The following is a 26691-nucleotide window of genomic DNA, read 5'->3' as shown; positions in this document are numbered from 1 at the left end:
CCTACAAACCCCACTCATCTAACACCCCTTTCCCTATGGTCCGACCCCGTCGAAACAGCTCGTTTCCTGGGCCTTCCGTTAGATGACCTCGACGACAACGAATCTAGAATTTATCACCCAAACGAGGATTAGATAATCGTTATAACAACAACAAAAACCAAAAAATATAAAAAACTTAAAAAGTCAAAAAAGTGAGAAATTCAAAATGCAGGTTTTTAAACTATATAAAAGACATTTATTTGGAATAACTTTATTGATAAAAAACAATGACAAAAAACATATATGAATGTTTATGTGTTTGTACTTAACAAATTCTGATGGTATTTTTACCCATCACAACAATGGCGCCTTCATCTTGAATTTCTTTGAGCGCATCCTCGAATTGTTCGCGTGTAATAAGCTAATGGAAAAATGTATATGATTATATGTTACAAATGCTGCAATGATTTATTAAATACTTACAATTTGTGAAGCATCTTTGACTTCTTTAAAAAGCTTCTGATACGGAACAGTAGGCACTTTGCCTTTTTTCTTAAGGTTTTCCTTGATAGCTAATACAAGATCCGCTCGTTTCTTACGTGCAGCAGTCGACAAACCTGTTGTAAGAATACCCACATCTATCTTACCAGAAAGTGGATCAGTAGCAGATTGTTTTAGAGCTTCTCGATGTAATCTGTGCAATAAATTCATGTATTAACGTTTCTACTAAACAATATGGTAAGGCCAATTATTACCTCCAAGCTTCTTCTACATCCTCTACAGTTACAACGTTACTCAAGCGCACTTTGGCATGTGCTTCCGATAAACGAATCAAACTTTCCAGCTGTCTTGGATACGCTGATATTTGACCGCGACGTGCGCCAACTTTGCGCATATCAACATATGCTTGAATGAGACGTTGTTGAGCTTCCTCCGATAAAGTGGGAGAGCAATGTTCACGAGCATAAGCAATGTAGTCACGTAGTACACTTACATCCTGCATATAATCTTTATATAATAAAATTTCTACATCGAAATCTATTGAAATCACTTACAAACATTGTGTCTTCTTCTTCGTGACGAGTCACATAATAAAGCGACACAAGATGATTTGCCAAACGGCGATCAAATTGCTCATCCTGTGGATCCAGTACAAGGAAAATTAAATCAAATCGTGACAGGAGTGTATGTGGCAATTGTACGTTGTCGATTATATTCTTTTTCTTATTCCATTGCGATTCAGCTGGATTAGCAGCAGCTAAAATGGAGGTACGTGCATTAAGCTGGCAAATAATACCAGCCTTAGCAATGCTTAGGGTCTGCTGTTCCATAACTTCATGCAAAACACTACGCGTGGAATCATTCATTTTATCAAATTCATCGATACAACAAACTCCATTATCAGCCAATACCAGTGCACCACTAAAATATATAGAAATTATTGATGTTACTTTTAAATTATAATTTCAAAAATACTCACGTTTGCAACACTAGTTGCCGCGTTTCCGGATCTTTTGTGACGTAAGCAGTTAAACCAACTGCCGAAGATCCTCTACCCGAAGTGTACTGTGAGCGCGGTACTAAATTAAAAACATATTGCAGCAATTGAGATTTTGATGTTCCGGGATCACCACACAGAAGCAAGTGAATTTCCGCTCTACAAATTAAACAAATTTTGACTAATAAAAATAGTTAAACGATAAATATTGTTAAACATACCTGAAATTTTGTCTGCCCAAAGTTGAATGTTTTTTCTTTGTACCACCAAACAATTGCAATAAAATACCTTTCTTGATATCATCATTTTCATAAATGGAAGGAGCAATTGCTCTGGATAAACGATCGTATATATCTGGTTTCTGTGAGAGCAAATGCAGCAATTCCACTCGTTCTGGTGTAAAAATATGCATTTTTCTATAAAAAAAAAACAAAAGATATGTATAAACTTATTTAACTTTTTTTTGCAATCAGAAACAATTTTCTTTACTTACCCTTCTTCCTCTTCGTACAAACGGTTGCTGTCAACTTTCCGATAATGCACTACGTCAACATGTGTTTTGTAAACGCTCTTAATATTGCGACCCTTGTCCTTCAATGGGACAGCGCGATATATACCAGTAACGGTGACACGATCACCAGGCTGAACCTTATCCACTAAATCATTGTGAGCATATAAAAGCACATTGTGTGGTGTTTGACCGGCAGCCATGTCGTCCGGCGACTCTTGCAGTTTAATTAGTTGTTTATCTGTAAATTCTGAACGATTGTGCACCAATCGGAAACAGTGATTTGTATTACAATTTGTACAGAGTGTTGGTTGAGCAATGCGTCCTCTATCGACCTCAACTGTGGTGCAGAAAGCACAAATTATACATTTGAAGAAAGCTTCACGCATTTCCGGAATAACGCCAGAAGTTCTTATTACCATTCCACTAATACTCAACAACTGATCCATATCCTCAGGGTTGAGTGAACGCATGTTACGTGTCTTATCCGCATTAAAAGGGCGTACTTGAATCTGATGCTCTAATACGGCTGCTGGGTATCTTTCGAAAAACATTTCATTTACTGCCATATCGAAAGCTGGAATCACTTCTTGAGGGTAACAAATCAACTGACGATAGATTGCTTCATCAAATGTTTTCAAATGTGCGCAATTCACATTTAGGTAAGGCTCTTCTAGAGTATGAATCTCTTCCAACTTTTGCATATATATTGGCTGATTTATATCTATGTTTTCCGAAATTTCGTCGCGCTCTACGTCAGGATCAATGTAGCGCATAAGAAAAACTTTGAATTTTGTTTTGCATTGATGCACTACAACATTGGTGCCCCAAACAACCATCTGCGGTGTGGAAGACGATTCAGACACAGTATCGGTACCTTCCGAGGGCTTCTCAGCAATTGGCTCTAACTAAAATTATTTTGAATTTTAAATTTTTGAATCAAAAATAAATACACGCATTAAGTTGCATACTTACACCGGGAGTAGAGCCACCAATAGTCACTTGACGCATTCTTTTATCTGTACGTATGTCGGGACGTGCGCGCAAAGGTGTACCACGAATACCCGAACGTGGTGTGCGAATTGAACCAATGGAGCTTGGAGTACCATAGTTCAATGGTGAACTTAAATCAATTTCACTCATGCCCAGCGCGCGGGCTGGACTAGTTGCTGGTAAACTCAAACCGCCCGGCGATGTTGGAGGCAAACTAATTTCCGATGGCTGTTGACTCTGACGTTGAGTTGTTGGACCCATACGCATTGGTGTATCTGTTGCATCCTGAGCTATAGGGTCTCCAATGGAACATCGCAATAAGTTTCAACTAGACATTAAATATTTAAATACTTACTTCGCGTTGGAGTACGGTCGCCCTGGCCTTTTGGGGTAACCCCACCTTCGGGTGTTCGAGCCGGACTTGACATCTTAATAGATTGATTTTATATCGTTGTAAAATACAAATAATTTTTTAATTCGATACTTTGGTTTTATTTGACTAATACTCCAGGAAAAATTCACGCTACAAATGGGAATGTAAACGCAACTGACAACTAAAACCGCGGGAAAATTCGGATTGTCTTCTATGAAGCAAGAGTGTATTTCGATTTATAATGTTTAGAGTCTGAAGTGTAACCGGTTTTTCTCATATCGGAAATTTTTAAATATAGAAGTATCCAAAAAATATAAAAGTGTTACATATACCTAAACAAATATATAAATGTTATTACTTTTAAATTTGCCGTAAAATTTATGAATTTATTCAACATAAATGTGGTAAGAAAAATCACGGAAATAATTTTCTGGTAACGCTACACCCGGCAGGTGTTTGTGTACGTGTGGTTCTGTATTTTCTATTGCTTTTTGTTGTCAACGTCAACGTTCAGTTGACTGGACGTCAGAGTGAAAACTTTAGTTTATTTTACAAATTAATTTTGATTTTCTTTGTTTGAGGGAGCGAAATTTTCTGTAATATTAATATAACTAGAAAATATAGATAAAAATAAGAAAAACGTTAAGAAATATGCATTTGAAAGAAGTGAAACGCGTACGCTAAATTATAATAACATTAAACGAGTAGCATATAATTTAAAAAATAAGGTCACACACATTCATTTACAAAAATAAACACTGATTAGCATTTACCTGGTGGGAAGAAGAGACGAAAACGATACCAACAAATTGATTGAAAATTGGTTTTACCGCCGTAGTAAACACTTTTGTTAGTTAAATACGGTTTATGTGTGAAGTCATATAACCGTAATCAGTGGAGTTGTAGACAAGGAGTTGCATTGAGATTACTACAAAATCATGTCGAGCGAAGACATGCTATATGCAAAGGTATTTATTATACGCCGCTTTTCGGTTGTCTGCTTGAGTGATCAACTTGGTGGCTGCAGCCCTACAAGTGCAAGTGTAATGTGTTAACAAGTTGGATGGCCGACGAGCGGTTTCAGGCACATAGACTAAACTTTGATACAAACCAATACTTCAATTATTCGATTGAAACTTTATTCCATAATCAAGCTTGTCTAACTAGAATAATTCTTATACGCAATCGATTCTATTTTGAAGGACAAAATAAAAATAAATATAGGACAAAATATAATAAATAAAAATAAATATTTTTTTTTTGTAGTTTCTAATAAAAAAAAAAGATTTTACCAAGTGTGGAAAAGATAAAAAAGCAAATGATATTAAAAAAGATAAACTAAGGTTGCATGATGATTCAGTGGTCTATCAATGCGAAGTGACTAAGACCAATAACAAGAATAACTAATTGCTATTTTTGTATACGACACTTAACAGCGCACAATCATTTTAAAAGATTTATCAGTCAATGTTTATATGTTTTCGGGCTTTGATTACTAATTGCATAGTATTGAAAATATAAAACAGCTGCAGTAAATTAAACATTCCAAATTTTTTTGTCTGAAATTAATAGGAAATATGTTATTAATTTAAGAAAAAAAACTCTTAATATGAATGCGATATTAATATATAAAACCTTGGTTTTGCTACATAATTATTTTAGGGATCCAAAATTTGGGTTCCCCACCCAGAGCAAGTATGGGAGACTGCAACAGTACAAAGGGATTATCACAAAGGCGACATAACCATACAGATCGTCAAAGATTCTGGCACATCAGTGGAACTTTCTATAAAGCCCGATGGAAGTAATTTGCCACCACTGCGTAATCCCGCTATACTAATCGGACAAAATGATCTGACGGCTATGTCATATCTGCATGAACCTGCTGTTTTACACAATCTAAAGGTACGTTTCTGCGAACGACAAATCATTTACACATATTGTGGCATCATCTTAGTCGCCATAAATCCTTACGCCGAATTACCACTCTATGGTCCAAGTATTATACGTGCATATCGTGGCCGTTCAATGGGCGAATTAGAGCCACATATATTTGCCTTAGCCGAAGAAGCATATACCAAGCTAGAACGTGAGAAATGTGATTTAAGCATAATTGTAAGCGGAGAGTCGGGTGCAGGTAAAACAGTATCTGCAAAGTATGCAATGCGATATTTTGCTGCAGTTGGAGGATCTGAATCTGAAACACAAGTTGAACGCAAAGTACTCGCATCGTCGCCAATCATGGAGGCATTCGGCAATGCAAAGACTACACGTAATGATAATAGTTCACGGTTTGGTAAATTTACGAAACTACTTTTCAAGAATAATATGAGTGTTATGAATCTTACTGGTGCCACAATGCATACATATTTGTTGGAGAAATCACGTGTTGTATTTCAAGCGCCGGGCGAACGGAATTATCACATTTTCTATCAACTTTGCGATGCACGTGAAATGCATCCGGAGTTAATATTAGGTGGGTTTTGAAATCGTGTATATGCATATCTATTTTTCTCTCTATTCAGCATTTCTTTTATGACAATTGCATACTTGTAGACCACCAGGATAAGTTTGAGTACCTTAAAATGGGGAACTCGCCAGATATTGATAGAGTCTCGGACAAAGAGCAATTTAAAGAAACCATACAAGCTATGGTTGTGCTGGGTTTTAGCACATTGCAGGTGAGTTAACTGAAAATTTTTTAAATATATGCACACTTATGGAATATTTTTTATATTTTTATATTTTAGATAACAGATATCGTAAACATTCTTGCTGGAATATTGCATTTAGGCAATATAATATTTGTACCACAGTGTAAAAAAGGCACTAACGACGTCGATCCAGACGGTTGTGATATCAATGTATGTAGATTTAAATATAATTTGTCTGTAAAATAGCACAAAATCATTAAAATTATGTGATTATTAAACAGCATAATGATCTACACCTTCATGTGACTGCTGACATGTTAAAAATTAATCCAGATGAGTTGCGTCAGTGGTTAAAAACACGTCAAATCGAATCAGTTAACGAGCATGTGCTTATACCGAACAGCATTAGCACCGCGCAAGCTGCCAAAGATGCGCTCGCAAAGCATATCTATGCGAAACTCTTTCAGTATATTGTGCAAGTAATCAACAAGAGCCTAAATACCGGTAGTCGCAAGCAAAACAGTTTCATTGGCGTCTTGGATATATATGGTTTCGAGACATTTGAAGTTAATTCATTCGAACAATTTTGCATTAACTATGCAAATGAGAAGCTGCAACAACAATTCAATCAACATGTATTCAAATTGGAACAAGAGGAATATTTAAAAGAAGGCATAACATGGACAATGATTGACTTCTATGATAATCAGCCTTGCATAGACTTAATAGAATCGAAGCTGGGCGTACTAGATCTCCTAGATGAGGAATGTAGGGTGAGTGCGTGTACAGAGTGTAATAAAATAAACGGATTTACTGATTTACTTAACCAAATGTTTAATATTCGCACAGATGCCCAAAGGCAGTGACGAGAGTTGGGCTGGGAAACTGATTGAAAAATGCAATAAATATCCACACTTTGAAAAACCGCGCTTCGGCACCACAAGTACGTGTTAAACGCTATACTTATTTGTATATAATTTAAAAATAGTACATATAATTAAATATGTTCCTTATTTAAGGCTTTTACATCAAGCATTTCTCCGATACGGTTGAATATGATGTTTATGGGTTTCTTGAAAAAAATCGTGATACCGTATCAAAAGAGCTGGTCAACGTCATACGCCAATCGCAGATGTCTCTATGCAAACAATTAATGGATATGGAGGAAATTGATACGCTTTGCGCAGACGCCGCAAAAGTAACAACTCTAGGTGGACGTGTGGTGATCAGCGCAAGTAGGCAACAGGTAAATGTAATGTGTGGATTTTTAATACAAAGAAATGTCTCTTTACTACATATAATTGTATGTACCTATTTACTTTAAATTTGTCTATTTGAAGATTTCAGCAGTTTTTACTCAAAAAACCATAAAATTATAGCACTAAGTACGCATTTTAATAAGTAACTGTTTTCGTATTGTTCTTTTCCTCTTATTCGTCAACGTCACTGTATTGATTGAACCTTGATAATGATGTCGTTATTTGCGTGGATGTTTAGTTAACTGCCGACAACCGCAAGCGAGTTAGTGCGTTTAAATAGCATATATGTGTTGTTGTTTTCTAACACAAAATACTTATTTTTCCCTAATTTTTTTATAAATACAAACAAAAACTAACCTATTTATAAATGTACTTACTTATATTCTGTGAGTATATAAATGTAACTAATTTGGTTGTTATGCAAAGTCTAACCGTTATTTGGTATACTCACTTGTTTTGCTTTCTAATAACCCACTTTTGCCTTACCAACTTTTTAACCAAAAAATAAAACAAACTTAAACCAAAAACAAGAAACATTGCACGCCGCATACTAAATTTCGACATTCAGTTATGTTTTTTTTTTAACTATTTTACATCATTTTATGAAGAAGACTGTTGTACATGTTATTTTATCGCGCTATCTTCTAGATCGCTCCATCCAAACAACATCGCCGTTCGGTTGGCTCACAATTTAGAGAGAGTCTTTCATCGTTAATATCTACTTTGCATGCAACAACACCACATTACGTGCGCTGCATAAAGGTGAGTGTTCTTAAACAACAAAAACAATTATTTTATTTAAGAATATGTGAAAACGAAACTTGTTAGTGCTCTTCAAAAACTTTATTACTAAGATAAAAAAAATCAGCAAAATTGATTTAGTTCACATATATTGTAGTTCCGAATGCAACCAGTACTAGTTTCTTATTTGTAAAAAAAAAAAAACAAATTATATATATATATTTTTTTGATTTGTTTAAATTTTATTACTTTTAATACCATCGAAAGCAAATGTTTACGTTTTGAAACGTTTCGATTTTTACGGTTCGAACGTTTAATTTTTTAAATCGTATCTAAATTGGTAAAATATTGGATACAAATTTGTTTTAATATACATACTCGTATATTGTTTGCAATTAACAATTTTTGTTTCCAAACTACAGTGTCACTTTGAGGTTAGGTATTTTTTTCGCTTTTTTCTGTTTTTAAGACTTCATAAATATATATATATTTTTAAGAGCAATACAATTGTACAAACATTGTTGTTAACATTGCTCTAACTTTAATATTTTAGGACAAACTATATGGAGGCTAACAAGTTAAATATATATCTAAATATACTCATATGTTATATAGACTGTATATATAAAAATGTACGTCTCTGTTTCTTCTACCACACTCTATAGCCGAACGATGACAAAGTGGCCTTCAAGTGGGAAGCTTCAAAAATCGTACAACAACTGCGCGCCTGCGGTGTACTCGAAACGGTACGCATCTCAGCCGCTGGTTTCCCGTCACGCTGGTCCTACCATGACTTTTATATGCGCTATCAATTGCTGTCTCATCGCACGTTGGTCAACAAAAACGACTTGAAGCAATCGTGTCACAATATTGTAACTAAATGGATACTCGACGTGGACAAGTATCGTTTCGGCAATACGCAAATATTCTTTCGAGCCGGTCAGGTAGCCTACCTGGAACAGGTGCGCGCAAATCTACGCAAAAAATACATAACAATCATACAGTCGGTGGTGCGACGCTTCATACATCGGCGACGTTTTCAGCGTTTGCAGCGCACAGCGCTCGGTATACAACGTTATGCGCGCGGCTATTTGGCACGCCAGAAGGCGCAACAAATGCGCGAAGAGCATGCGGCTGTTGTCATATCGAAATATGCACGCGGTTGGTTGTGTCGTCGACGTTACTTGCGACTGCGACACACTATTTGCGGCATACAACAGTATGCGCGTGGTATGCTGGCACGCCAACGCTTCCAGGCCGCCATGGATCATTATCGCGCGGTGCAAATTCAACGCTTCATACGTGGCTACTTGGCGAGACGCACCTATCAGAAGAAACGACGCGCGATCATTGTCTGCCAGTCGGCGGTGCGACGTTTCCTGGCGCGTCGTCAATTCAAGCGGCTGAAGGCGGAAGCGAAAACCATTTCGCATATACAGAAAATGTACAAAGGCCTCGAGAACAAGATCATATCAATGCAACAGAAGATTGACGAGCTGAATCGCGAGAATGTTAGCTTGAAATCGAAATCTAGCGAAATTTCTGTACTAAAGTAAACATATTTAGAAAATTTGCTATGCGCTTGTATAAACATTTTGTGTTTTTCATTTACAGAATGAAACTTGAAGTGAAGAAATCACTGGAAATCGAAGTGCGTAATCTGAAATCGATCGTTGCTGAAAAGGATAACCATTTGGCGACATTGAATAAGCAATTGGAAATTGAACGCGATGAAAAAATGCAATTACTCGAGGAGAAAGACCACTCTCAGGAGGATTGGGTGCAACAGAAGCAGGTTTGGCGCATGGAAAATATCGAATTGCGCAAACAAATCGATCAAATGATCGAAATGGCGAAGAATGCCGAAATGAACACCAATTCGCGTATTGAACGTACATTCTCTGAAGTTGAAACCTATGAAATTAATGAGGCCTACCAGCGTGCAATCAAAGAGAAGGAGATTATAGAAAATGAAAACTACATGCTGAAGGAGGAGTTGAGTCGCCATCAAAAACCGAATGGCACACGTGATAATAATCAACATTCACGTTCGGTTAGTAATGCTTCGAGTCAAAATGAAGACGATGTCGGTTATGTTTCCGCCAAGAATACGCTCGAACTGCGGCGCCATCAAGGTGGAGAGAATGTCAATCAAATATCACCGGAAACCTTTATCACAATCGGTACATATTTTTCATATATTGAAGTAGCATTTATATGCTTAATATACAACTAAATATTTGCAGAAACTACGTCAACGCCGAAATCGGGTCAAACGAGTCTGATTTTAAAATTGCGCAGCATACTCGAAGAGGAGAAAAAGAAAAACAAACAGTTGAATGAACAATTGGAGCGGCTGATGAAGCGAAACAATAAAACCGAGGACTCTATACGGTAAAAATAAGAAGAAGCATATTGTTTTGAAAAAATCAAAATTTTTTATATTCCGCATGCGCAGCGTTTCCGAACTGGAGGTAGAGAATGAGAAATTACGCAGCGACTATGATCTCTTGCGCAGCAGCATAAATCATGGCTCCGAGATGAACGAATTAGAAGGTAAAACTCCTGGTATTGTGTTAATTAATGTCTAAATAAAGTGCAGCTAAAAATTTCAGACATTTCTTAAAATATCGAATTTCGAATTTTTCATTTCAGCTCAATACCAAGCGCTGCAAGAGGAACTTCGACGTCGTCGTGATGAGTGCATCCAGCTAAAAGCCGTGCTACAACAGCAGAGTCAGTCGTTGAAGTCATTCGGCACCACAGGCATTTCGTTGCGTGGCGTGGATTTGAAGAATTTGAATGATAATGAATTGATCGAGGCTTTCCAAGCACAGAAGCTGGTCAATCGGTAAGCGTATTTGAAGGATATTAATGTAAAATATTGGTTTAACTGAAGACTGGAACTGGTTTGATGAAGATTTTTCACGGTAATATAATTTTTTTTAATTTATGCAAAATTTTTTTCATCGAATAATGATAATTTATTATTGATTATTATTGGGTCCTGACAAATACCAGCTTGTCATTTACTTTCTACAAAGAAGAAACATTTTTTTCTCTACATAAATTGTTTGCCTGACAACTATTTCTGGCGATTGTTCATCTCTGTACTACAACAAAAAATTTCATTGCTAAACTGAATGGATAAATGGCAGGTGAAATATCCTGCAAGCTGTCCCCTATCCACTTGTCATTCGCTGCATTTGACAGCCAAATTTGCTCTGTGGTGATTAAAAAAAAAAATTTTTTTTATTTCTTGGCAATTTTTATAAATGCAATATCGTATAAGTACACAAGTGGTTTCGAATGCGTTCGGAATACCAAAAAGGTTAAATTGTTGCTCAACTAACACATCTATGTGTTTGGTCTAAATCTTGCTTTGCGAGTCTAGTTTTCATAATCTTGATACAATATCATAAACTCTCATCCATAAAGAGGACTTTAGCACTTACAACTTTGCTAGAATGACATCCGCTTGCTAGGTTAGGTGCTAAAAATGTAATTTAGCATAATTCGTTTTTTAAACTAAAAAATATTGCATAGAAAGTATTATTATTAAAAAATATCGAAATGAGTTCATAATCGTAGAGATTTCATATGTAAAAAAACAAGTGTTCTAAACTTTAAATCTTCGATGAAAAGGTTTCTTTTTGAAATTTTAATTATTCTTATTTCTACGCTTTTATTGCAGACAATTGGAATCCGAGTTGAGTGCTTTAACCGAGGAGAATAACGCACATCTCGCCGATCTAACAAGACAAATTGATGACTTGCGTCACGAAAAGACACAATTACAGGAACTGTTACACAATGGGCTCGAGCAAATCGACGAAAGTAATATCGAGGCATTGCGTCAGAGTGAACGGTATCTGCGATACGAGTTGCAACGTTCGATATTGCAATACTCACAGCTACAGGTGGGCACTGGAGTCATAACGCTCTGCATGTGCGCCATATTATTATATATAATATGATTATTTTCTTTTTAATCTTTTTTTAGGAGGAAATGAATACTATGACTCGCAAATTTGAGGCGCTAAAGCAGGGCAACGACAAGCTAATGTTCAAATTAAAGGAACACGGCATTCCTCAAGATAGTAATAACAAGGAAAACGATAAAAAAGCTGTGACCAATGTGAGCAAGCAGAAGATACAAAATTATCAAGGTAAATGCATTTATATGTGGATTTTGTTTGTGATTAAAATTGTATTTTTTAAAATTTATTTTATTTATATTTTTTATTTATTTTATAGACTTTTTAATAAACTAAATAACTAATTCTTCTTTGTCCTCTAGGTGTCATGAAGTTCCGCAGTGAAGATCTGGATAAGATTTTGCAACGTCTGGTAGGCGATATGACGCCACGTTTGGCCATTGGATTATTGCCCGGTTTCCCTGCATATATAATATTCATGTGTATACGGTAAGAGCATACATATCCGCACTTTCCGATTATCTTTTTAATTTTTTGAATCATAAATATATTTTTTATTTAAAATTTCTTGCTTTTAATATTAATTTTTAAACTTTATATAATTTTTTTTTGCTTTATATAATTTTTTTTTTACTTTATATAATTTTTTTACTTTATATATAATTTTTACTTTATATATAATATATATATATAATAATATTTACTTTATATATACATAGATATGTTTTTTAATTATTATTATTATTTTAATTTTTTATTATACTTTTTTTTATTTAATATATTTTTAATTTTATATTCATACATATGTATATGTTATTTAATTATTATTTATTATAATTTTTTTTTTTCGTAATTTTTGACTATTATTATTTTTTATTTTTTATTATTTTTTTATTTTTTTTTATTTATTTATTATTTTTTCATTTTTTATTATTCATAAATTTTTTTAATTTTTTTTATTTTGTTTTTAAACATATATTTTCTTAAAATATTTTTTTTTTATTATTTCTAATAACAATTTTTAATGTTGTTTTATATTTTAATGCGAAATTCTTATTCAGTTATACTGATCTTATAAATGCTGACGACGACGTACGGGATCTACTAAGCAAATTCGTAATGCAAATCAAAAAAATTCACCGTAATCCGAATGTAATCGAAATACGTTCACTTTGGTTGGTTAATTCCATAACGTAAGTAACAATAAATATCTGGTGTATATAAGTTTTACAATAATTTTTTTTTATGATTTTACATATCAACTAATTCCTTCCATTTTGCAGACTTCTCAATTTATTGAAACAATATGGTGACGTTGAGGAATATGTCAAGTTCAATACGGAAAAACAAAATCAACAACAACTTAAGAACTTCAATCTGTACGAGTATCGACGCGTAATATTAGACATAATTATCAGTTTATACCAGGTGTTGGTGAAGCAGATACAAACCTTATTGGAGCGTTATATCGTACCAGCCATACTCGATAATGACGAAATCCAACGTAATCGGCAAGTACAAGGTATGCGCGGTCGTACTGCCTCAATGGATTCAACGTCATCACCCGAGCATGGTAAAGTAGCTGCCTGGAAGCTGCTCATCAATCACCTGGAACAATTTTATAAGCAATTCCAACACTTTGGCTTAGATCGTTGTTACTCAGAACAGATTTTCCATCAATTGTTGTATTTCATTTGTGCGGTCGCATTAAATTGTTTAATGTTACGTGGTGATATTTGTATGTGGGAGACTGGCATGATTATACGTTACAATTTAGGTTATATTGAGGATTGGGTGCGGAGCAAGGGAATGGTGAGTGGCAAAATGAAGTTTAATTGCTTGTGAATATTATATATGCATTTGTTTTCTAAATTTTTTTCATAGTCAAATGATGTGTTGGCACCATTGGCGCCACTGAATCAAGTATCACAGTTGTTGCAATCGCGCAAGAGCGAACAAGATGTGCAAAGTATTTGTGATTTGTGCACATCGTTGAATACAGCGCAAGTGTTGAAGGTAAGTTCAATTGCAGTCTATATTGTATATATATTTTAGTATACATATATTGTATATTATAAAACATTATAAGTATTAAGAATATAAAAATTAAATTGCAATTTTTTTAACAGTAAAGGTAAAATTTCAAATATTTTTTTTTACATATAAAATTTAGTAAATATTTTTAAACTAAAATTTTAAGTATTTGAGTTTGCCCAAAAAAATTTAAATTTTTTTGAGTGTAAGAGCATTAAAGTATATTCCTTACATAAAACTTAATAGCGCCGATATTATATATAGTAAACTTTTATAAATTATTAAAATTGTTAATCTTATAGAACTTTAAGAATATTATTATAAATAATCTTTAAATAGTTATACTGAATAAAATATTTCTAACTCATAAACCACTTGTATTTAAACGTAAAAAAAAAAACTGAATAAGCACATTAGAAACTATTTTTTAAATATTTGGAAATGTTCAATTGGGTTGCAAATAATGCATTACAAAATATTTGAATTAACCCTTAAGCTAATTGCTTGTTTTGTAATTCCGAAAATATAAATTATTAATACTTCTTCAATTTTTAAACCCAAATAACGCTTTGAAAAAAAATTTAAATCCAAGTACCGAAATGAAAAGTTGAATGCCCAAAAAAAATTATTTCAATCGACTGGAGTGAAAAAAAATTAATGCCAAGTTTATAATTAAAAATTACAAAAAATAAAATTGTTTTAAAATGTAAATTTTTTTACGTTTCCGTACTTCGTGTTTCTACCATTTTGGTTATCTTTTGAAAAGAAAAGCTTATTTTTAATAAAATATCAAGATAGTTTAGCTCTTTTTTCTATTCATACTTAATTGCTTTTTATTAAAGTGTTTCCGTGAGAAAATATTTTTCCTTTTTTATCCATTTTCAAATCAGTAAAACAAAACAACTATAAGTAAATATTGTCAAATATTCAATATATTTCTAAGCTATAAGTTATTCATATCCAGGTTTCGAATTTTTAAATCAAAAATTTTTTATAGATAATTAAATTTTCATCCTAATCCCTAATTTTAAATCTTGAAAATTTTAGTTTTTAATTTAAATGAAATACGAAACTTGAAAAAATGTTAATTCTAAAACCATATCCTCTTTTAATTCTTAATTGTAATATTATATTAGCTTGTGAAATGTTTCTTTTTTATTTTTCAATCATTTTTTTATTAATAAATTTTGTTTTTTAATTCAATACGTTATATGAGATTAAAAAATTATAAAAATTATTCAAATGTTAATTCAAATATTTTATAATGCATTATTTGCAACTCAGTTCATACCGATATATTATTATAAATTTTTGATTACTATATTGTAAAAAATAACCTAAATATTATTAGAATTCTGTTATTTTTAATCAAAAATATATATATTTAACTTACGTAAAAGTGTTTTAGCTAAATTTACAAAAACAAATAATAAATATAATACAGCTTACGTGCTTCTAATGTAAGACGGAAATTCTAACCTAAAAGTTTGTACTTTAAACATCATAATTAATAAAAAAATATATTTTCGCTTCTCTAAGGTAATGAAATCATACAAACTGGATGATTATGAAGGTGAAATAACGAATACGTTTTTGGAGAAACTCACCAAAAAGCTAAACGAACGTGGAATGGTAATATCAACATTACTAATTGCATTTTTCTTAATAATTACTATAAACGTCAACTTCAAACCTACTCATATATACAGATTAAAAACGACGAATTTACTATGGATCAGAAATTCATACATCCCTTCAAAGTTGTTTTCAAGTATAGTGATGTCAAATTGGAGGATATTGAATTGCCGAAACATTTGGGGCTGGAAGACTTATTGGCGAAAATTTAAATTAACCGTTATGTGTGTAAAATGTGTAAACAATGTTGTTGCAAATTTATACAGTCCAAACATTCCACCCTCCGACAAATAATGAAAATATATACATTAATATTAGAAAATGCTAAAATTATGAATTTATATTAGCTAAGCATTAGTTACCTATGTACTTCCATGCTAAAATTATTATTGTTAGAAAATCGTTGTAATAGAAAGATTTATTGTGTACCTTGCGCAATTTGTTGCCATTGAAACATACACATATTATTATTATTAAAGTAAAACACGTACTTATGAATGAACTGAACATTCCCCCCTACACGAAAAAAAGTATTTTGTAGCTGAATACTTTAACACAAGCGCTAATATACATAAAATATATTTAGAAAAAAGAGAAACAAACATGCATAGCATATACACTAAATGGACTATTTTAGTTACTTAAAATAAATTATATAAATTATTTGTGTTAATTTACATTACACTTATAAGCAATTTTATTTAAAGAAAAAAAATAGTTATAAACGTACACAACTGTGTAGTTATGCACACATGTGTAAAGGGTATCCGATAAAAATTATTTCAAACGTTTAAGAATTTGTTTGGAAAATTTTTTGACATTATGCAACGACTTAAACTCGCCTATTAGTTAATTTATTACACGACAAAAGCAAAGCATCTCTATCTTAATATACCTGTAAATCATTTGAAAATCTTTGTTATCGGTACTTGTTAGTATTATTGGCATATACACATATACACATTAGTTTTGAATTAGTAAAATAATGCAATAATTGATATAATCAGCAATATTAAATTATACAATGTTACATTGAAGTTGGATTTGGAGTTGTATTTAGAGCGTGGGAAACTTTTTGAATAGCTTAATAATGGTGAAACCACAGCAACAAAGTTGCCTTATTGTTGGTGAGCAGCAGCAACAGCGACCACTGAGTATGTGTTAGTGAGCAATCGTACATGTGATAAAAAAATAATAATAAATAAAAAAGAGAAAGGTTTATTTATACACATACATACATACATCCTTATACATATGGATTAAAAAGTACACATTAAATCTATAGAAATATTATAAAGAAATCTACGTCTGTTCAATATGCAAATTCCTAAAAAAGATTAACTGCCTGCACTAGTAAATAGCAAAGAACATAGCTTTTTTCGTTTATAGAGCACTCTGCTGCTATTTGAAAGACTTGTATTTTGTTTATTTATTGTATTTATTGCATTTTATTTTGCATTTATTTTTTTTTTTATATATTACTTTTTGTGCAAAAATATTGTGAAAACTTGTGAAAATTAATTTGAGTTTTATTATATTTATTGTAAATAGAAAATATCATACAAAAATGCCTATTAAATGTGGTAAATAATGTAAAAAAAATACTAATTAAAAATTAAATAATAGCGAACTTTAAAGAAATCCAACAAAATTATGGCACATAGTGCATTTCAATAATAAAATCATACTTTAAAGTTGATAAACGCTTTTAGCATACATTTATAACATATAGAATATCCATCAAGCCTTAGTTACTTAAATGTATATATCATACTTTGAGCTTACAACATTTTATTCTCATAATTTATATATATATGTTGATTACTTTTGTTTACTAAAAAGCTCTAAACATAATTTATTTGACATACAATTAATTTGTCAAAATATTACTGAAATTGTAAAAATAAGCCACTTCCATTAAAAAGTATTTGAAAAAAATCTTAATTTTGATTAGCTCATAAGCAAACAACATATATTAGATTGATTTAAATTATTAGAATATACGAACTTAGCGCATTTTATACATACATAATTATATGCATACACAAATATACATATACATATACCATATACTTGCAAACATTGTGTAGCAGCTAAAACTCATTTTTTTTTTGTAGAGTGTTTAATTGCATGGCACATGTAAACATAATTATACTGAGACTTTGCCTGTCAATATAAGTAAAAATAAAAAAAATAAGTGTTTAAGATAACATAACACTTGAAATTTTTTGTTTCTAAAGCAAACATACAAATTTACATAATGCAACAAAATTGAAAAGAACATAGAAAATTGTTTATACATATGTATATTGAAAGTTTTTTTTAACAGTTATTGAAAAGTTGACAAAATTCGATTATCTAAAAAAAATATAATTAATTAAAATTCATAAGTTTCTTTCTCTTATTGTCATTTAATTATTACAAATCTTGCCAAAATGAGCGAAAAATTATTATTAGCTATGCGAAATCACATTAATAAAATAATTTACTCTAAAACATGCATTATAATGTAGATTAGTCGAAATTCCAAACTTTACAAAGCGCATTCCTGAATATATATTTAACAATTTATGTTTAGTTCCAAAAACTTCCGGCATTGCCATACAATAACAACGATTTCCAATGTTAAATTTCAAAACATGCAATTAAAAAACTACGTATGTACTTATTTCAAATAAATACAATATACATTCAAAAAAAAAAAAATTCAAATTGGTTTTCTTTATTTGCATTTTATTATACCTACATATAAATATTTGTATGTATGTGTGTCATCTTAACAAGTTACCACAATTTTAGACAATTTATTTTTTGGTATATCCAAAGAGAGTTTTCTTTCGGTAATCATGCCCGTTGCCACGGTCGAACCATTTTCTCTTATCGTAAAAGCTTGCCCTGGTATTAAAACCATTTTTCGCAGTAATGTTACGCGCACCTTGCCATGTTCGCCAGGCATCAGCATGCCATCGGAGGGTACTGCATAAAATAAATAGAAAAAAAAACAGAAACATGAAATAGTGTCTAATTGCTTGTTTGCAAAATGCTTACTAATATCAATGCGTGCCGGCGCATTCCAAGTGGCGCTAAACAATTGTTGTATGTATTTGGAGAGCATAGGTTTAGTGCGTCCACCTTCTGCACGTGATAGTAAATACATGGAGGCCTCGAAGTGATTTGAGATATTTTCGGTGTCAGCCGCACATAGGAGCATACCACGTTCCACGGTGCCAATTTTAACGGCACGTAATAAGACACCAACATTTTCACCGGCTACAGCCTAGAGCAATATTCAAGCAAAAAAGGAAAAATCTGGGCAATTCTAATATGCTTACAATTCGTTTACCTTAGGTACGCTTTTTTTGAAAATTTGTATATCTCCTAAACTTGTTTTGATATTTTGATTGAAACCGAGCAAATCGGCTAAATCGTTTTTAAGCATTGTTCCACGCTTTATTGTGCCAATGACGACTGTACCACGTCCAGCCATTGTGAATGCATTATCAATTGGCAATATGAAGGGTGATGTGTAATCACGCGTTGGTGTCGGCACATAAGTATCTAAATTATGTAGTAAGCTTTCAACTGCTGGTACACCAAAGAGCGATGTGTCACCGTTTAAAGCTAATAATGCCGAACCGCAAATTACTGGAGTGTTAATGCCATCAAAACCAAAATCTGTTAACATTTCACGCATTTCTATTTCCACCAGTTCTAATACTTCCTGATCAACTAAATCAGCTTTGTTGATGAATACAATAATACGTTCGATGCCAACCTGTTTGGCAAGTAGAAGATGCTCACGCGTTTGTGGCATTTGTCCATCGGTTGCGGCGACAACCAGTATAGCGCCATCCATTTGTGACGCGCCCGATATCATATTCTATGGGTAAAACAATCATCGCATACATTAATACACATTTGATGATTTATTTAATTATTTACTCACCTTAATATAATCGGCATGTCCCGGACAGTCGGTGTGTGCATAGGTACGTTCCGCTGTTGCGTATCCAATGTGACAAGCATTTATTGTTATACCTCGCGCTTTCTCCTCGGGCGCCCTATCGATTTGATCGTACGACGCATATTGCGCTAGTCCCTTCTCAGCCAGAATCTTAGTTATAGCAGATGTTAACGTAGTTTTGCCGTGGTCCACATGTCCAATTGTACCCACATTACAATGTCGCGTTTTATCAGCTTGTGCTGCAACGGCGCTCGTATTGCTAAACCATTTTCTTCTTGTACTATATACACTGGCTAGTTTAGCGGTAGAAAGCTTCGAGTCTGCGGTTAGGGTGCGAAGAGAACCCAAACTACTGCCGGCTAATTGTGAAAATAGTTTAATCATTTTAACTGTGAGTATTAATGCTAGAAAAATACACTTTTATTTATTGAATGCACTATATTGAAGCTGTTCATTAAAACATTTTAAAATTTACTAAACAATTTTCTTTTTTCACTGATGAGCGGAACGGTTTGCATCACATTTTACCAATTTGATAAGCACAGCTGTTTTTTGATCAAATCAGCTGTTAAACAGCTGTTTGCAGCGGCTCTCAAACGCGTTATGAACAATTTTATTCAATTATACATAAAAACATAAAATATTATTCAAATGTTTATTAGTCATTTAGTTTCATTCTTCCAAGTATACTAAAAATAAAAAAAAATTTAAATGTTTACTTATAAATAATGTTATACGTCTAACGAAATTTGAAAATATTAGGTGTAGTAAAAAGAAATCCATTATTTTTCCATTAGACGGCGTTATTTATCTGTATCTCGCGTTGTATAAGTCCGATCGGGTTCCGCTAGCTGGCGTTATAAAGATGAGATTTCGTACAACAAAAGCTTCTCTGACAGTTTTGTGATTGGTTGTTCAATTTTGCTTGAGCGCACGTCAAAGATGGATAGTAGTAAAGATAAAATTCGCTATATTTTAGAATTTTTCTGCGATAAGGGGGAAAAACCAATCAGGCGGCTGAAAATGTGAATAGCGTTTATGGTCCTGATACTGTAACAAATAATCACGAGAATTTTGGTTTCGTCAATTCCGTTCCGGTAATTTCGATGTCAAAGATGCACCACGCACTGGAGGGCCAATTGTCGAGTCCGACCATCATGTAAACACTGTTTCGATTGCCCAAGAGCTAAAGATTGCACAAAAAACCGTTTGGAACCATTTGAATAAGGCTGGATACCAAAAGAAGTTCGATGTATGGGTGCCACACAACGTAGGGTCCTAACATGGCTTCTTGATTCTGCGACATGGGACCGAAAACACCAGAACAGATTGCCCCGCAATTTGTAGACGCAGGCTCAAGGCCCTAGGCTCCATTTATGTGAGCAGGGATAACATTGCCTCAATAGCATCCAGCAAGTTCTTGGAGTTTTTCGAGGTGCTGGGACTTTGGGAAAGCATGTGGTAGAGGAGAGGGCACAATAGACCCTGGGTCGCACTGTAAACCTCATATTCATTCTATACTATTCTATGGGTGCCACACGAGTAAACCCAAAAAAATCTCATGGACCGAATTTCCATCTGCGAATCGCTGCTGAATCGTCACAAAATCGACCCATTTCTGAAGCGGTTGATGGCAGAAGCGGCCAGCTTTAGCCAATAGGAGAAAAATTGTGTTCCATCAGGACAACGCCAGGCCACACACATCGATAGTGACTCGCCAGAAGCTCCGGGAGCTTGGTAGGGAGGTTTTTATGCATCCACCATATAGTCCGGACCTGGCACCAAGTGATTACCATCTGTTCCTGTCCATGGCGAACAATTTTGCTGGTAAAGAAATCGCTTCAAGAGAGGCTTGTGAAAATCAACTGTCTCAATTTTTTGCCAATAGGAACTAAGGCTTGTATGAGAGCGGCGTAATGAAATTACCCATAAAATGGCAACAAGTTATCGAACAAAACGGCGTATATTTAACCAAAATCGGATCATTCTAACTATGGTAATTAAAGCCTACAATTTCATGCAAAAATAAAAACAAGTTATTCTGTATACTAATTTCATTAAATACATATTTTTTATGTAATCAGCTTAAAAAATAATTATTTAGTCTACAACAAATGAGTTTTTATGTACGTTGATGTATATAAAATACATTTTTTTTTTTCCTTTTGAAAGTCATATTTGTAATATTAATGTACGTTTGATTACTTATACATTTTAATGATGCAATGAATAATATTGTTAATCCATCTTGCGAAACTCCTTTAATAGTAACTCCATAGAACTGAGCAAGCTATGATTCTTAAATACGAAAGAACTGAATTTCGGTTACAATAATAGCATTCGCAATGCTTGGTAATTCTTAATTATAAATAATTATCGCTCGTTATATATTGGTCACATGCATACTATTAAATTTATTTGTAAATGAAATTATTAATGTTGGGTATAACTTTGTTTTGCATCCATCCATTTTAATATAAAGTTCCGACGTCTGTTAATTTTAGGACTTTTGTTGACTTTTGACTATGCCATGCGTCCTTTTCATATGTGAGTTTAATCCAACAAATTGATGGAATTTTGCTTCACATAATTTACAAGCGAATTTTTTAACTTCGGAATGTATTTGTCTATGTCGTATAAGTGAATGACAATTGGTAAATCCCTTGCCACATGTTTCACAGATTTTATCCCGTATATTAAGATGAGCCTTTATGTGATCTTTCAAATCGCGTGCTTTCAAAAAATCTTTCGGACACATCGTACACTTGTAGGCTCTTGTTTTCGTATGTATAGCATCTGAGTGATAACCCAATTGAGTCTTACTGCGAAATGCTTTTCCACATAATTCGCATACAAAAGGTTTTTGACCAGTGTGCGTGCCTATGTGTCGCTGCAAGTCCACTTGTACGGCAAAACGTCTTTCACAGTAATCACATTTATGTACTTTTCCCACATGACTACGTTGCTCATGCATTAGTAATGTGGCTTTGAATTCAAAAGTACGTCCACATTCCGTGCATTTGTGTGGCCAATCGCCGATATTGTGCTCCCTAAAGAGATGACTTTGCCGCGTCGTCGCATTTTGGAAAACTTTATTACATTCCGTGCATTTTAATTTCAAATTTGGCGCTCTGGTTGGTAGAAAAGAACATTTTTTCATATAAATTTGCGCTGCACTTGATAAATCTTTTTCTGCTAAATCTTTTTCAAGACGATTTTTAAGTTTATAATACCAATGTCGTAAGTAGTAAATCCCCTTATAAATTTCGTCATCACTGAATTCTATGTTTTCTTTAGATTTAATGATATTTGACATTTCCTTATATGTTTGTTTGCGAACACTGGAATTATTATAATCTTCATGCTTAGTATCATATAACACTGGGAAAAGAGCGTATGTTTCAATGAAGGTCTCAGTTACAGGATTTAGTTTTGCAAAGCTTAAGTTCTGAAAGAGTATACAATCAATATATATATATCACTCAAATAAAACAGTTTGATTTATATTTACTGTATTTGTGATGGGTGTCTCCTCTACTTCTTTGACAAAATCGTCTTTCGATACAGACAAAAAGGAACATTTTTGGAAATAGTCCATCACAACGCCTGGTAATTTTTTTGTCTTCGACTTAGTCTTGTTTTGTTTTGCTTGATGTGTTGCCTGGTATTGCATGTGCAATTTGCGGAAGCAGCTTCTCACTGTTTGATCAGTTAATATAACTTGACAGCGCTTTTTCATCTCCTCAATTATTTCTTTTTGACAATTTTCTCGTGCTACACTATTGTTATAATGATCATCACTAGGATCCCATAAGCATGCAGCTTTTTTATAAAGTTCAATGAAAATAGTTGTGCTAGTGTTGCGCCTATAAAATGTTGGGTTAAACTAAAAACAGCATGTTACTATATGTACGCAAGGATTAAAAATAAATATGATTTATATCTAATATTCATACTTTTTTGTTGTTCGTCATATCTTTTTTGCCATCTTCATCAGAGGAATCTGTGTCGGTGTCAACATAATTCGCATCATTATTTTGACTTTGGTCCACATCCGAGGCTGTATCGGCGTCATGCTATATATGTAAGTTCTATGTATTAAGTATGGAATTCCTGGACTTCACTGATTACTTTACCTCGGTTTTAACCGATTCTCCATCTGACTGCAATTCCATTTTCATATCAGAGTCATTACCCGCAAATTCATTTGTGTCAATTTGGGTCATAGTTTCATCTTTTATCAGTCCAACTACGATATTCTCTTTATAATCCAATTCCACTAGTGGGTCAATACAAGGCTCTTCATAGTTTGTGTTGTGCAAACTCTGTATATGATTAACAAAGGCATCCCATTCCTCTATATCTGTTTCACAATATAGACATTTAAGCGCAAAGTTAAGTATGTCTTTTGAAACCAAAACATTTCCACATATATCCATTTTTAAAAATGGAAACTTTCACGGAACTACGAATCGGCGATAAAATTCGGCGATTGTGTATTTTGTTTTACTTAATTTGGTCAAATTCACAATGATTAAAATGTGAGGCCGATGTGAATGGGACTGTATTCTAAGAAGAAGCGTGTAAACAAAGTTTATTTTTATCAGTGCTTGTATAAGTAATATGTTACTGTAATTAAATGCATTTGTTTTGTTTATGACTTTGTTGCAAATGTGAAAAATAATAATGCCATAACCTGCTTAACATTATATTAGAACCCTTATACACATTTACTGAGTAACACAAAGTATACTTATAAATTAAACCAATTTATTCATTTTGTGTTTCATATGTACATATGTTTTTATTAAACAGTGAGAACTAAAATTAAAATTATAAATATTGGAATAGTCATTAAACAGAGTCGATTACTTCAAAAAGTGGTTTATTGAATCCTTATATGTACAAATACAAAGTATGCTTTTATAAATAGTTCCACGAAAATTTACGCTTTTTGTTGTTATAGCAGCATTATACATTCCCAAAAAAGTTTGGGAGAACGCTGCTGTGCATATTTGTTGTCGATGTTTGCGGTAGTGGAGCTGTTTCAGGCGTTTTCTCGGTTTTCTTTGCGCCATTCTTATAAATACCATGACGGTGTTTCATATGTGAGTTAAGCCCCACAAATTGATAAAATCGTTTCTCACAAAATTTACAAGCATACTTTTTAACTTCCGCATGCAATTGCTTATGCCGATGTAATCCGTGGGCGCTTGTAAAATCTTTGCCACATGTATCACAAATCTTATCTCTTATATTAAGATGAGCCTTTATGTGATCTTGCAAATCGCGTGCTTTCAAAAAATCTTTCGGGCACATAGTACATTTGAATGCTCTCAACTTTAGATGTATTGCATCGTTATGGAAACGTAACTTAGTCTTATTACGAAATCCTTTACCGCACAATTCACATATAAATGGCTTGTGGCCAGTATGTATTCCCATGTGATTTCTCAGATCTGCTGGTATAGCGTAACTTTTATCGCAGAATTCACATTTATGTATTTTTTCCGTATGAAATCTTCGTTTATGACCACTTAAAGCGGGATTATTGCTAAAACTTTTATCGCATAAATGACATTTGTAGGGCAATTCACCGATATTGTGCACTTTGTGAAGATGGGCCTGCCTACCTGCATTAGTTGTAAATATCTCACCACACTCTGTACATGGCAGATCTGTGTCGAAGCGCTTCTCGCCCCTTGATCTTCTAGTGAGAAAAGCTAACTTTTCCACATAATGTTGCGCTGCTTTTGTCAAAGACTCAAATTTCAAATTCTTTCCAAGACGTTTTTTCAACTTAAAGTACCATTGACGCATATATTCTATTCCCTTGAAGATATCATCATCGGTGAACTCAACGTTTTGTTCAATTCTAAGGATGTCAGCCATTTCCTTGTATGTTAGCCTACGTTTAGCTTGTTGGTAGTAATCTGGGTGTTTGTAATCGTAAAGAGATGGGAAACGTTCATATGTGTCGATAAATGCTATTGTTATAGTGTTCTTAGAAGCAAAGCTTATATTCTGTAAATAATTTTTCTTTTCATTAAAAATGTAAAATTAAAATGTATATGAATACAAACCGTAACAGTATTTGGCGTATCTTCAAATATATCCAAAAATCCATCTAATGCTACAGAGAGAAATGAACACTTCTCATAATATCCTAGCACAGTTGGGGACAATTTTTTGTATCTTGAACCAGATTTCTTCTCTATGGCTTCCCCCACTGTTTTGTACAACATGTGTAACTCCCGAAAGCATTCCCACAATTTTTTGTATGTTAATGTTATTTGACATCTTTTTTCCATCTCTTGTATCATTTCAGTTTTACATTTTGAACGTTCTGTGTTATTAGTATAATTTTCGTCATTAGGATTCCATAAGCAAGGAGACTTTTCAAACATTTCAATGAATACGTTAGTATTTTTGTTATTCCTATAAAATGATGGCTTAAACTGTAAGAAATTATTTTATTTATTTATGTATTTAAGTTGTTTTAGTAAACAAACCTTTTTGGGAGCTTTTTGTTTACTTTTTTCCAGATATTCGTGTGAAGAGTCTGAGTCAGGGTTACTATCGTTGTCATCATCATAACTCTGGTCTCCATCATTATCAGAAACGGGGTCTTCTGTTGGCTGTGTGAAGAAATTGTAAAAACTCATTAAAATTAAAAAAAAAATAATACGCTATTCATATGTGGGTATAAACTTACCTCTGTTTTAAAAGCTTCCCCATCTGAAGGTACTTCCACTTTTAAAGCATCCACACTTTCATTCCAATGATCGCCATCAGTGGATGGCATAACTTCATCTTTTAACCATTCTAAAGCATTGTTTTCTTTGTAATCCAATTCCACTATGGGATCAATGCATGGTTCCTCGAGGTCGCTATTGTGCAAACTTTGAATGTGATTAACAAAACTCTCCCATTCTTGTATGTCTTCTTCACAATATAAACATTTTAAAGCAAAATTTAGAACGTCTTTTGAGACAAATACACTTCCACAAATATTCATGTTTCTGAAAGAATATGATATATAATGGATAAACTTTTACGATTAGCAGTTTGACAACTGTGTATCTTAGAAAATGGTTATTAAACTCAGAGTTAAA

At 33.2% G+C, this 26691-nt stretch overlaps 4 protein-coding genes across 7 annotated transcripts; 1 reads left to right on the top strand and 3 right to left on the bottom strand.

Annotated features, from left to right (window-relative positions):
* Positions 1 to 212: 212 nt before the first annotated feature.
* dpa (disc proliferation abnormal) lies at positions 213 to 3538 on the bottom strand. 2 transcript variants are annotated; one of them, XM_014236782.3, is made up of 9 exons: positions 3334 to 3538; positions 2961 to 3277; positions 1971 to 2893; positions 1699 to 1893; positions 1460 to 1636; positions 1035 to 1401; positions 735 to 976; positions 463 to 673; positions 213 to 400 (listed from the first exon to the last, which is right to left on the bottom strand). In XM_014236782.3, the coding sequence occupies exons 1-9, from the start codon at positions 3404 to 3406 to the stop codon at positions 305 to 307; spliced, it is 2601 nt and encodes an 866-aa protein (XP_014092257.1). In that variant the 5' UTR covers positions 3407 to 3538; the 3' UTR covers positions 213 to 304. The 2 variants fall into 2 exon arrangements, with proteins under 2 accessions (XP_014092257.1, XP_036233318.1); XM_036377425.2 differs by having other exon boundaries at positions 2961 to 3268.
* Positions 3539 to 3867: 329 nt separating this feature from the next.
* didum (dilute class unconventional myosin) lies at positions 3868 to 16903 on the top strand. Of its 3 annotated transcripts, none has more exons than XM_014236828.3 (22): positions 3868 to 4026; positions 5014 to 5827; positions 5908 to 6032; positions 6102 to 6215; positions 6287 to 6778; positions 6855 to 6948; positions 7025 to 7251; positions 7503 to 7526; positions 7913 to 8026; positions 8671 to 9557; positions 9620 to 10188; positions 10252 to 10399; positions 10464 to 10561; positions 10661 to 10856; positions 11700 to 11925; positions 12009 to 12174; positions 12306 to 12432; positions 13005 to 13136; positions 13227 to 13755; positions 13828 to 13959; positions 15517 to 15609; positions 15687 to 16903. In XM_014236828.3, exons 1-22 carry the CDS (start codon positions 4003 to 4005, stop codon positions 15822 to 15824), a joined length of 5469 nt encoding a protein of 1822 aa, XP_014092303.2. In that variant the 5' UTR covers positions 3868 to 4002; the 3' UTR covers positions 15825 to 16903. The 3 variants fall into 3 exon arrangements, with proteins under 3 accessions (XP_014092303.2, XP_014092302.2, XP_014092304.2); XM_014236827.3 differs by having other exon boundaries at positions 3868 to 4319; XM_014236829.3 differs by lacking the exon at positions 7503 to 7526 and having other exon boundaries at positions 3868 to 4319.
* Positions 16904 to 18328: 1425 nt separating this feature from the next.
* On the bottom strand, positions 18329 to 20121 carry mEFTu2 (mitochondrial translation elongation factor Tu 2). Its single transcript, XM_014236795.3, has 4 exons — positions 19559 to 20121; positions 18956 to 19492; positions 18661 to 18889; positions 18329 to 18588 (listed from the first exon to the last, which is right to left on the bottom strand). Exons 1-4 carry the CDS (start codon positions 19958 to 19960, stop codon positions 18389 to 18391), a joined length of 1368 nt encoding a protein of 455 aa, XP_014092270.2. The 5' UTR covers positions 19961 to 20121; the 3' UTR covers positions 18329 to 18388.
* A 1535-nt stretch (positions 20122 to 21656) lies between these two features.
* On the bottom strand, positions 21657 to 26685 carry LOC106618881 (zinc finger protein 62 homolog). The gene is made up of 8 exons (XM_070108480.1): positions 26292 to 26685; positions 26089 to 26214; positions 25660 to 26034; positions 24551 to 25600; positions 23713 to 24030; positions 23533 to 23652; positions 23088 to 23462; positions 21657 to 23024 (listed from the first exon to the last, which is right to left on the bottom strand). Exons 1-8 carry the CDS (start codon positions 26592 to 26594, stop codon positions 22077 to 22079), a joined length of 3615 nt encoding a protein of 1204 aa, XP_069964581.1. The 5' UTR covers positions 26595 to 26685; the 3' UTR covers positions 21657 to 22076.
* Positions 26686 to 26691: the final 6 nt, after the last annotated feature.

The sequence above is a fragment of the Bactrocera oleae genome, chromosome 4 (assembly GCF_042242935.1).
Source record: "Bactrocera oleae isolate idBacOlea1 chromosome 4, idBacOlea1, whole genome shotgun sequence".
NCBI lineage: Eukaryota > Metazoa > Arthropoda > Insecta > Diptera > Tephritidae > Bactrocera > Bactrocera oleae.
The sequence above is the reverse complement of the archived record's forward strand: the minus strand, read 5'-3'. Positions and strand labels throughout refer to the sequence as shown.

What these genes read in the sequence shown, in the direction of transcription:
- dpa (XM_014236782.3), bottom strand. Translation starts at nt 3,406, where the DNA reads ATGTCAAGTCCGGCTCGAACACCCGAAGGTGGGGTTACCCCAAAAGGC. An exon ending in GATGTAGAAGAAGCTTGGAG is followed by an intron (nt 674 to 734) that starts GTAATAATTGGC and finishes TTTATTGCACAG; the next exon opens with ATTACATCGAGAAGCTCTAA. An exon ending in TCAAAGATGCTTCACAAATT is followed by an intron (nt 401 to 462) that starts GTAAGTATTTAA and finishes TTTTTCCATTAG; the next exon opens with CTTATTACACGCGAACAATT.
- didum (XM_014236827.3), top strand. Translation starts at nt 4,290, where the DNA reads ATGTCGAGCGAAGACATGCTATATGCAAAG. An exon ending in TGGGTTTTAGCACATTGCAG is followed by an intron (nt 6,033 to 6,101) that starts GTGAGTTAACTG and finishes TTTATATTTTAG; the next exon opens with ATAACAGATATCGTAAACAT. An exon ending in CGAGATGAACGAATTAGAAG is followed by an intron (nt 10,562 to 10,660) that starts GTAAAACTCCTG and finishes TTTTCATTTCAG; the next exon opens with CTCAATACCAAGCGCTGCAA.
- mEFTu2 (XM_014236795.3), bottom strand. Translation starts at nt 19,960, where the DNA reads ATGATTAAACTATTTTCACAATTAGCCGGCAGTAGTTTGGGTTCTCTT. An exon ending in TCAAAAAAAGCGTACCTAAG is followed by an intron (nt 18,890 to 18,955) that starts GTAAACGAATTG and finishes ATATTGCTCTAG; the next exon opens with GCTGTAGCCGGTGAAAATGT. An exon ending in GCCGGCACGCATTGATATTA is followed by an intron (nt 18,589 to 18,660) that starts GTAAGCATTTTG and finishes TATTTTATGCAG; the next exon opens with TACCCTCCGATGGCATGCTG.
- LOC106618881 (XM_070108480.1), bottom strand. Translation starts at nt 26,594, where the DNA reads ATGAATATTTGTGGAAGTGTATTTGTCTCAAAAGACGTTCTAAATTTT. An exon ending in GGGAAGCTTTTAAAACAGAG is followed by an intron (nt 26,215 to 26,291) that starts GTAAGTTTATAC and finishes TTCTTCACACAG; the next exon opens with CCAACAGAAGACCCCGTTTC. An exon ending in AACAAAAAGCTCCCAAAAAG is followed by an intron (nt 26,035 to 26,088) that starts GTTTGTTTACTA and finishes AATTTCTTACAG; the next exon opens with TTTAAGCCATCATTTTATAG.